This window comes from Fulmarus glacialis, unplaced genomic scaffold, assembly GCF_000690835.1.
Source record: "Fulmarus glacialis isolate BGI_N327 unplaced genomic scaffold, ASM69083v1 scaffold521, whole genome shotgun sequence".
NCBI lineage: Eukaryota > Metazoa > Chordata > Aves > Procellariiformes > Procellariidae > Fulmarus > Fulmarus glacialis.
Window position 1 is genome coordinate 12,479 of NW_009192027.1, and position 11,640 is coordinate 24,118.

At 35.8% G+C, this 11,640-nt stretch overlaps 1 protein-coding gene across 1 annotated transcript in view; it reads right to left on the minus strand.

Moving 5' to 3' along the window:
* Positions 1-476: 476 nt before the first annotated feature.
* Positions 477-11,640, minus strand: part of NCAPG2 (non-SMC condensin II complex, subunit G2) — a gene marked incomplete at its 5' end in the record, with an annotated part of 35,790 nt that continues 24,626 nt past the window's right edge. Inside the window, 4 exons of the mRNA XM_009586886.1 lie at positions 477-663; positions 6,204-6,306; positions 6,721-6,818; positions 10,102-10,205. Of these exons, the coding sequence (XP_009585181.1) occupies positions 612-663; positions 6,204-6,306; positions 6,721-6,818; positions 10,102-10,205 (357 nt within the window). The remainder of the gene's footprint in view (positions 664-6,203; positions 6,307-6,720; positions 6,819-10,101; positions 10,206-11,640) is intronic.

Consider the following 11,640-nt stretch of genomic DNA (forward strand, 5'->3'; position numbering starts at 1 on the left):
CTTTGTAGCATCATTATTCTTCAAGTCTGATGGTCCAGCCAGTTTCCCACCCACCTTCTAAGTCCACTTCTCTCCAATTTGGCTATAAGGATACTATATAAGCCTGTGTAAAAGTCTTTGCTAAAGACAGGAACGATGACATTCTCTGCTCTCCTTCCACAAAAGGGACAGAAACCAGGTTGGTTAGGCAGAGTTTGCCCGTGGTGAATTCATGATAGCTATTCTCAATCACCATTTTGTCCTTCACATGTCCCCAAATGAAATTCATTTCCATAACCTCTAGGAATATGCTCTATAGTCTTCCCAGAGACTGAGGTTATGTGCTACCTCAATGTATGTAAGCTACAATTATTTGTTTTATAAAAACAAAGATACTGATTTTACATCCCTCCCAAATAAGTCATTTCTATGCAGAAGAACCTCTTCGCAGCTGTTTGAAAAATCTTTACTATTACATGATTTCTATACACACTTTTATACATTTTGCTAGCTTTAAATGTACACAATAACAGAAAACAAACTTTAACTATTAATAAGTTTACAAGATAATCTTTTTAAAAATACAATACATCTTCCTTCCTTTAATTTTCATGACAAAAGCTTCCGCGTGGTCAAGGATTCAAAAATTCATCCAAAATTTTCAGAGATGATTCATACAGGATTCTGAAATGGCATAAAACAATGCATAACAGGGTTAGATATGCTAAATGCTAAATCAATCCTTGACTATTTCATAGATCATTAAGGTTGGAAAAGACCTCTAAGACCATTGAGTCCAACCGTCAACCCAACGCTACCATGCCCACTAAACCATGTCCCTAAGCGCCTCATCTACACGTCTTTTAAATACCTCCAGGGATGGTGACTCTACCTCTCTTTCAGTAAAGAAATTTTTCCTAATGTCCAGTCTAAACCTCCCTTGGCGCAACTTGAGGCCATTTCCTCTCGTCCTATCGCTTGTTACTTGGGAGAAGAGACCAACCCCCACCTCGCTACAACCTCCTTCCAGGTAGTTGTAGAGCGCGATGAGGTCTCCCCTCAGCCTCCTCTTCTCCAGGCTAAACAGTCCCAGTTCCCTCAGCCGCTCCTCGTAAGACTTGTTCTCTAGACCCTTCACCAGCTTCGTTGCCCTTCTCTGGACACGCTCCAGCACCTCAGTGTCCTTCTTGCAGTGAGGGGCCCAAAACTGAACACAGTATTCGAGGTGCAGCCTCACCAGGGCCGAGTATAGGGGCACGATCTCCTCCCTACTGCTGCTGCCCACACTCCTTCTGATACAGGCCAGGATGCCGTTGGTCTTCTTGGCCACCTGGGCACACTGCCGGCTCATGTTCAGCAGTGAACATGATTTAATTCTCTGTACCTATCGCTACAGAACTACTTTTGAAATAGCTGGGTTTTTTTCTTTCACCTTTTCCATTTTTCTGCTGATCATCTTTAGCTATAGTCTAATCTACAGCAAGCCAGTTTAAATTACTATGTCAATTCAAGCACATTTTCTAATATTTCATCATCTATTTAAAGAACCCACTTGTTTTCTTCATTTTTGGTCTTTTCTGCATTTTGGTCTTTTTTCAAACATAAATAGTCAAACCCTTTACTGATAACTCATACTAAGGGCACTTTTCATTCTTTTGCTTTCTTCCTTTCTCCCTCATTCTTCAGTCTTCATAATTTTTCTCCTCACCTGTGGCAATTTTTTTCCAAGCCTGAGCTTTCTATCTTACCCTTATTAGCAGCTGCCTCCTTCAGCTGCATTACACCCATCTTAGTCCCTTCCTGACTCTCTTTTGTCTCACATTACTCCTTAAACAATCTCAAAGGTCAGCTCTGAAATTTCCATTTGGCAGGCCCTTTCTATTTTCTGGCATTCCCTGACATAGTCACTCACCTAGCTTTCGTAGTTGCATTCTCACGCAACTACTTCTAATACTGCTCTAAATACTCTCAAAAGACAAAAATGGGCACTTTCGTCTTCTGTCAAAACATTATTTCACTGCTAACCACTGTAAACTTTATCCTTCACGTTACTTTTGTAAAAGATTCTGTCATCTGTATTTCTCAAGCATTTTTTTCTCCATATTTTTATTATCATAGTCCTAGACTGATGCCCCAAATAAGCAAGATTAGTCAGTCATTAAACGTGATGAGTTAGGGCATTCATCATGAGACACCAAGACCTGAAATACAAGAGGCAACTGCATTTTCGTAGCAGTATCTTGGATGTTAGGGCTTCCTGAATTCAGACCGCCACGGGTGTGTCTGGATATAGTGCTATATATAAGCCGTGATGGAACTCAACTGTCAAAATAAGCTAGTACTATAATGTACTATAAAATTAGTATAACTAGTTAAGTACTGTGGGTTTGGACACAATGCTACTTTGTATAAATTTTAGTTTGTTAGAATTTAAGGCTAATAAAACAATAGATCTGTAATGTTGGACCATGTACCAGCAGCACATTGGACAACAAGCCGTCATTCAGAATAACTGTACGCCTCCCCAGACAAATTTAAGTCAGTTTTACCAGGTACCTTTCTAGTGAACTTTTAGGTAGGTGGCAAACAAGTCATACGCAAAGTTATATTACAAAACAATTCAGGAATCATTATTTACAGATGCAATGAGAGTGCAATAAAGAGTTTGGGAAGCCAGCTAAATCATTATACTAAAGAATATCTTTCAGCACAGCCATTAGCTAAATTTAAATTCTAATACCCATATATCAAAATGCTAATTAAAGTAAATACAAAATATTAAGTCAAAGATATTATTCTATAGCACAGTTGTTTTTATAGAGCATGGAACATTTTTCTCTAGCCTCCAAATCACTGCATTGACAGCTTTATTCGCATTTTTCTTGCTAGGCACAAATATTTGCATTTTATAAACTAAACTAATGTGTGTGCCATTACTCTTGAGGAAATTCTCTCAATATACATATGTTGTCCAGAATTTTGAAGTGCACTGAACAGCATTTTTAATATAATAGACCCACAGGGCCATCTTAAACTGCTAACTCAGCTGAAGAGGGAAGACTAAATTACAGTGAAAAGTTTTGCTTCTGAATTAGTGCAACAATTCCTTGTTTAAGGGCAGCACTTTAATTACTACACCAGGCAGCATTTTCTTCTTTTTTCTTTCTTTGCTAATACGTAATAGATTACTTTTAAGTCTAAATTTAAGATGCTGGCACAGAACGCCAAATCTCTTGGGAAATTAAAGAATGTCACTATTTCCTGGTATACCTGGGTATTAAATAAAATAATCCCTCAAGGAGTTATTATGAGATAATGCATTCAGAAGCAAAAAGTAATAATACTATTAAGTATGAGTTAAAAAACCCGTAATATATTTTAGCATGCATCAGTGCCGCACTGTGTGTTATAAGATTGTGCTCAAAGTAATGATCAGAGATCTAGCTTGCAGCATACCATAACTAAAATTTTGGGGTTTGGTAAGCAGAGTAGGATGATAAAATAGTTTACAAACAACGGGGCACATTTCAGACTGTATATAATCACATTTTAGTTATACATTAGCACACTTGTACCAGAGCACTACAAAAGGCAAGTCAGAAGACACTAGAGGCCCAGCCTGATCCAACATTATGTCTATCTGAGAAAGTGCAATCGCTTTAAATTAGTCAAGCAAAACCTAACCATCAAAGAACTTCCTCCTAACCTTTTTTCAGCATGAATTCTTTCTCTCTTCCGGAGAGAAAAAATCCCCAACATACCTATACAAATATGAATCCTCTCAAATTCTGCAAAGCTGTGTGATAGCTTCTAAATTTTGTTATCATATTGCAATTCTGATTCTTGTTAAAAATACTTCCCATCATCATGTTCATATTCCTAATCTTTTAATCTTATCTGCAACTATCTTTTGGTTTTGTATTATACAAAGGTAGCCATTCATGTATCACAAAATTAAAACACTGGGTAGCATCTTATGCTCTTCATCTGCCCCAGCTTCTAGGTTGATTTGTCCCTGTTCACTGGGCAGAGATTATCACATAGATTCATAAAGCAATTATCTGTGTTCTTACTGAAATTTATAGTCAGTAGTGCACTCAAGTGGCAGCAGTTATTCATTTTAATGTGCCTATTTATTTAATCATGTTAAGATTTGCTTTAATTTCTCAGCCTTTTCTACTGTCTTGATTAAAAGAAGTGCAAACTGAATCATGATACTCTGCTGCTCACCTTTCTTTTCCAGATCATTGTTATTATTTTTAAAAATATTCTAGTAGAACACTTGGCAACCCAACGTTAAATGATTTCATGGGAAAAAAAATTGTTTGGTTTTTTTTATTTATTTTTGTTTGATTTTGTTTCTAAGCTAGGTCCCAATCAAAAGAAATTTGTTCACAGCCGAGCAACTAATTAAAACAATCTACCCAGGAAGCAGAGTCACTCTAAGTTTTAGAAGTCCAATTACGTAGTGATTTTTTTTTTAAATAAAATATTTTTTGCTTCTTTATCAATTTTATGTTACATGAGCACAGTGTCCTCTGTGGAAACTACTCAAAGTCTAGACAGCAAAATTTCTGTTTTCTATTTACTTATGTCAAACAGGAAATGGAAGTGAAGGGTGCACTGGTTCTGATTTCCACCCCACCCCCCCTTATTTTCTTTTAATTAAATCTCTTTTTTGATGGTACATAACTGAAGTGGTTCATATATATCATAAAACTTTCTGGTCTATTTCTTAAGATGATATATCTCTTTAAAGATATATAATACATAATACCTTTTGGGCTCTGATATAATAGCAGATTTAAATGAATGAATGCATATTTTGTTAGCAACAACACAGCTACTCTATTGTATTGGCCTGAATATCAGGCTTTTTTTTTTTTTCCTAGAAAAATCCAATTTACCTTCTGCACTTCTGAACCAACTGCAAATGGATATTTACTGTACAGCCCTCTGAAAGTTCTACCACTGCCAGAACACTTAGTGTGGCTGTTGAGCTTCTTGATACAACCCAAGTGCAAACTCTAAGGATTTGAAGTATCAGAATAGGAAAGAGATATAGCCCACGTGACCTCCTTGATAAATTACCTTACTTTTCATAGCATCTCATAACCTTAGTATTGGCTTTAAATCAGTGACATCAATTCAGTCATAGCACAGCCACCAAAGGTCTATGTCTAGTCATTACAATGTCAGAGAACAACATGCCTCAGGTTAGTGATCCACCAGAAGAGTGTGCCGTGGAAGTGTGCTTAGGTCTGAAGGGCCATGCAAGAAACTGTTGAGTAAAATGAAAGTGGATTTGTTTGGTTTTGTTTTGTTTTCAAATTTAAAGTCTGTCTACTCTACATCCATTGTTTGACTGAATAGTAAGGATCATCAGTTTGAAGAATTAAAGATTGCAAGGGCTTCTGCATGTTCAGGCCACTGTGGTGCATTAATAACTTTCTCAGTATTTTTGGATGAATGTCCATAACCATAGTCTGTTTCCTTCATATCTATGTTTGTGCTTTTTAATGCCTACTTTGCATGTTGTTGAATTCCATAGGCAGTTCAGTAACTAGGTAGAAATCAAATGTTAATAAATTTTTAGACTTAAGCACGTTTGAGACACTTAAGGATAAAGCATTCATCATGACTGTCTATCTTAGGCAGGTCTGAAATAAATGATTGCAAATACAATGTAGCCAATCACTTTCAAGAAACTTGTCCAAAGAATCTAAAAGTCAACCAGATATGACACCGAAATCCCAAAAAAGAGCAAAATAAAATCACCTGGGGAAAGGTCTTAAAGTCATTGTTATATTCAGTTAAATTTTTACCATTTGCATAGGTATGGATTCATATGCCTAATACCAAAATGTGGGAGAAAAATCTAGAATAAGAAATAATAAATAGACTACTTGCTTTGTTCTACATCTGCTGCTAACAGAACTGAATTTCAGAACTGAATCCTGCAATATACAGGATCAAGTCCTAACACATTCAAATTAAATGAAAAAACCCAAACTAAATATGTAAAGATTGCAATCACAGCAAATGTATGGGCAGGAAATTTAATACTGTGCTGGGCTCAATACCTCACAATTTTTTTTACCCACTATTTTAAACCTTGCTATCATTCAGAATGCTCTAACTGTATTATGTAAGTACAAAACACAGCCAATTATTGCAGAGAGGGTATAGGAGCGGTTAGTGTTCATTTCCCACAGCACATTTACCTTCCAGTGCTGCTAGATTCTTCTGTGGCAGCATCCTTGCATGTTATCAGCTTCCTTTGAATGGCAGGTGCAATATCCTTTAGCAGTGAAGTTTTGTGCTTACCTATTTGAAATAAGATTATGTTGAAAAGTTGGACAAAAATGATTTATCAAAAAAAGCTCCTGCATATTTTCATCAAATATTTTTTTAACATAAAAGTTTGTTTAATGAAAGATTAGATATTAAATTAGATTTTCACTGTCCTGGATTAATTACTGTGTATATCAGCAAATCAGAATATAGAGATGGACCCTATGAGTTAGCAGACAGTTGTATTTTTAAACTCACTACACAAAGTTTGAAAGTCCAAAGCTTAACAACATAATTTACAAGTGATATAACCTTAAATCCTGTAGAAAAATGGTAACTTAACAGGATGAGGAAAATTGCCTGTTGAATTGTATAAGAACTCAGCTTTCAAAATGTAGCACATAAAAAAAAGAAAGAAAAAAAATGGACAAAAATGGTTTGACTGACCTTTAATTATAATCACAATGCAGACAGTAGCTGTTAGATTAAAAATCCCTTCAATTTCTTCAGAGAGAATGCATTCCATTAATTCATTTAAAAATGACCTAAGGAAAAAATAAAGCAAAAATACGTTATAAATCATGTTTCCTTCAAAATAGAACTGAACACAACAAGTTTGTGATTATGCAACCCTGCCACCATAGCTTCAAAGATACCATGCAGGACAAAGCAGTGGATATTGGGTAATTGAGGACTACATGCTGCTTCTGGAACTGAGAATATCTGAGTTAGCAGAATGGTAAATTGCTTGGGAAGAAAATGAAAAAGTTTGTACGCAGAATAAGTAGCTGTTAAGAGAAATTAAGAGCTCGTGGACTATTTTGGTTCTACTTGAATCTAACTCTCATAATTTGTACTGAAATTTCTAACTTCAATTTCTACTGAAGTTAAAAAAATACGTTATATGACTCCAATGGTTTGTTAGTAACTACTCATGCCCTTAAAACTATTACTACTTGTAGCCTGATTAGAAACTGAAGTTTAATTAACACTTTGGTCTAAAATGCATATCTCATAAAAATTATGGGTTTCCCATTACAAAACAGTGAAGAACGTTTATAATTAAATATAGCCCCAAAACACTTCCAGACTACATTTTAGATATTGAAAGTATGGACGGACTGACAAAATCAAAACAACTGTTTATTGTAAAGTCTAAGATAAAGACTAACTCTATATGTATCTTAAGAGACTCACTTTTAGAAGAGATGATATTATAACCAGCAAACTTTAGAGGTGTTTTGGGACACAAGTTAAGAAAAATGAAACAAGGGAGTAAAGGAAGAGGTCTAGCAACCAAACTAAACTGCAGTATGGAATGAGGCAATACTACAGAATGAAACCACTAATTAGTCATTATAGTTTAATGGTAAAAATAACAAATTTAACTCAGAAGCAATTCTCAAAAACAGAGAAAAATAGAAGAACAAGAGGGATAAAGCAGGAGAATGACAAGATCTGTAATCCTCATACTCCTCAAATCACAAAACTAAATGCCCTGTGAAGAACTAAAGGGGAAACTGAGAGCAGTAGATGTTACATTAACTTTCCCTAAAATATTTCAAAATACCTTTGGTAATATTATTATCTGTTACCAAAAGTGAACACCATAAATACCCAGTTCCAACTTTAATTGTTCTTCAGGCTTTTATCGTGCTGAGATATCTAAATGAAGTATGTGGTTAAGAAAAGAACCAACCTTCACTAGTGATTCATTAAATAAGCTTTGTAGAAGCTCAAATATTGCTTCAAAGAGCTGAGAAAGATGAAACCTCTCTAGGTTCTGAAATAAGTATTATGAAGTCACTCATGCATTGCATTGGTTTTATTATATCATTGTGGACTAATCTGACCAGGTATCAATTCCATTTAATATTGCTCTTAAATTGCTAAGTGACAGTATTCTGATCAGACTTTTGACTTTATTGTTATCACTGTTTAGGTCAGTAAGCACACTCTTTAGTTCCGTGAAGGAACACTGTAATTTTATTAACCTGTAATAAGACTCACTGCAGACTCAATGCAGGTGCCTTTCCCCACCTCCCTTCTCAACAAGGGTCACAGGAGCCTGCAGGCAAAGATAAAATAGAACAGAACAATAAACTATTTACAAACACATATAAGTAAAAGAGATAAGTAATTGGTTCCTATACAGATAGTTCCCTATTAAAGGAAAGGACACTCACACAATTAATCATAGAATCATAGAATCATTAAGGTTGGAAAAGACCTCTAAGATCATTGAGTCCAACCGTCAACCCAACGCTACCATGCCCACTAAACCATGTCCCTAAGCGCCTCATCTACAAGTCTTTTAAATACTTCCAGGGATGGTGACTCCACCACTTCCCTGGGCAGTCTGTTCCAAGGTCAGATATCACCAAGTCACTCGGTATTATCACTGGTATAAGGACTGAAATTCAGTGCCAGAGATTGACTAATTACTAACTGAAAACGTAATAGACACTGCAGAACCTGATGCAAGATGATTGTCTGTTCACAGAACAGAAGCTTGAATCAGATTCTGTAATGTCAAAGGCTTTTGCATTGGCATGGAAAGATGACAATTTCTGAGATATTGAATGATTTACTACTGGACTCTGATTATGGCCTGTCAATATAGATGAATAAAAGAAAACAGCCTTAAAAGTAGTCTCGGTCCTGAGGGACCAGTGGAAGCAGAAGTAAATTATCTCCTGACTTAGATCTTCTTTGCACTAAAAAGAAAAATACTAGAAGATAGATACATGTTTATAAAAGTACTCATAGAAACAATCTAAACAGTCCAAACTAGCAGTTTTCTCTGTCAAGAATGGAAAAGATTCTCCTTGGCCACAAGAAAAAGTTTCAGAGGAATTCATTGAATTTCTGCATCTCTTTTCAAAAGAGCTGTGTAAAATAATTGTGTTTCACTAAAAGAGAGCAACTTGATGGACAGCTGCTGCCTCACAGAAGAACAAGATTTGGATTAGGAAACCTATTGCTGGACTCTCTGGAGTCCTTTGTTTTGCACGTTCAACTAGAACTAGAGAAGGATTGATAAGAAAAAAAATCTCATGACAGCAGAGACAGGGATATTCAATGCCTGTCAGATGAGGAAGTAAGAATAGGAGTTAGTTGTGATAAGTCATGGAGAATGATAGGTCTTCTAAGGAATACACATTAGCTCCTTGATCATTCAAAATAACTCTGTTGTGTATAGTCATGTAAAGAAAAACTGAATATGAACAAACTAAGCAAAGGAAGATAACGAAATTCACTTGTGACAATTTTAGAAGATATTCAGGGTACTCACTAAATATAGCAAATAAAAAAACCCAGTTTAAGTATTGAAAAAAAAATCACATAACCCTACTTTTGGGAGCTTTTAGGACTCCGATACTTTAAAACTATTTTGAATTTTGTGATTTTAATACAGCTATAGTACATTTGTCACCTCATTGCAGACATTCAATTAAAGGATTAATGCTACTTCTGGTAAATATTTTTATTTTTTCATCTAAATACCTCTATATTGAGGGGACTAATGTTTATAAGCATCTTATGAAAGAAGCAAGCCAAGATGTATGACTAAAGAACTCATTTAGATGAACAGTCTTGTAAATAAGAAATGCTCTTAGAAGCAGTAAAAAAATGGAACCAACTCCTCCAATCAATACCTACAAGGAATATATCAAGGGAAAGGGATTATGAAGTCGTGCAGGTAAACTTAGTAAGCATCTAGTTCCTCAAAACTTACTTGAAATTAGAAATCAAAACTTTATTGACAACATATAAGCCATTCTACATTAGCAACAACCTTGGACAAATTAATGTAGAAACATTTACCTGACAACATTAACTGACTTCGTAACTATGGCCATTAAACTGCTTGAAAGAGGAGGAAGGTCTGAAATAGTCTTTGGTACAGTTAAGTCTTTTTCACTGGAAGCCTAAAAAAGAAAAATGTTAACAGCTATTGTAGATAAAGAAATATATGTATGCAGAAAACATGAAAGCAAATCTATATTTCAACAATTACACTAACCAAGACCTATCTTTAAATAATTAGAAGAAACATTCACGTGTGTTCTTTAAATAGCCTTAATCCAGTTGTGTTGGGTCCAAATAAACAAAACAAATTTAAATTAGAAAGGCTAAAACTAAAACAAATAAACGGTATTTGTACCAAGGCAAATACTCTCCATAGTTGCTCTGAATAGAAGCTTCATTTAAGTACATTGTTGGTCACTATTTATAAAGGCACAGCCTGCTAAACACAAATGAGTATCCTTTGTGTCTCCAAATTTAAGTGCATACATAATTTCTAAAAGTAACTTAGGTAACAGTGATTTCCTGATTCCCTGTGTCAGCGCTTTTTGGTATCAAGTTCTGAATAGCATGGCAAGTATTTAGTTAGAACTGAATTTTGATTTACTAGTACAATAACCTGGGGACAGGGAAAACCCCAGCTCAGATGAGTTACTGCAATGAACATTCATAATCTATGAGTATGAATCTGCAGTATCATCCAAGACCATAAACTTTTACTCTGCAGCATCTGTAAAGAGCATGCTCTCATCCCACAGTCCCTCAGCTGATACATTAATATTTGCAGGTAAATCTCTGGTATTGTTTCAGTTCCTTCTGTAACACAGAATCTCAGAAGCAGCTCTGTTGTACTCGGTAGTTTCTGGCAACCGTTTATTGCTCTGATATATCTAGCAACCACAGTAAGAGTACAGCCTCTGCTAAAGAACCTCTGCTCTTCCTTGTTAGTTCTCAAAGCTTCCAATCTTACTAGCCATATTTGCTCCTAAGACTACATGCATTAGGAACACACATTGGGAATGTTACCGTTCTCCTTCAAGGACAGCAGTGGTTCCTTGGACTTCTAGCACATACAATAACCTCTGTCTATATATTCTTTTCAGTATTAGAGCTTCTTTCTTTACTTTCCAAAGAAACTGAGATCAGATATTTGGAAATCCTCTAAACAAAAAACAGAGGAACCAAAAAAAAGATGTGGTATGAAAATGGATCTGTATTGAAGCAGAGAATGCATAAGTGATCAGTGCCATGCAAGACATCAGCCTGCTTTGGAACAGGATTACAGAACCTTATGGGACGGTTCCAAGAATAGGGCACTGGAATCTTTCAGAGATCAGCGGTTCACTTCTTAAGTTCCTTAATGCTGGGTGAGACAAAATGAGGTATGTTTAGAACGACCTCCCTTCCTCCTCCTTTCCCTGAACTTTTATTGCTGAGCACAACATCGTATGGTATGGAATATGCCTTTGGTCACCTTGGGTCAACTGTCTTGGCTGTGTCCCCTCTTAACCTCTTACCCACCCACAGCCTGATTACTTTTTTTGGGGGCAGGGAAAG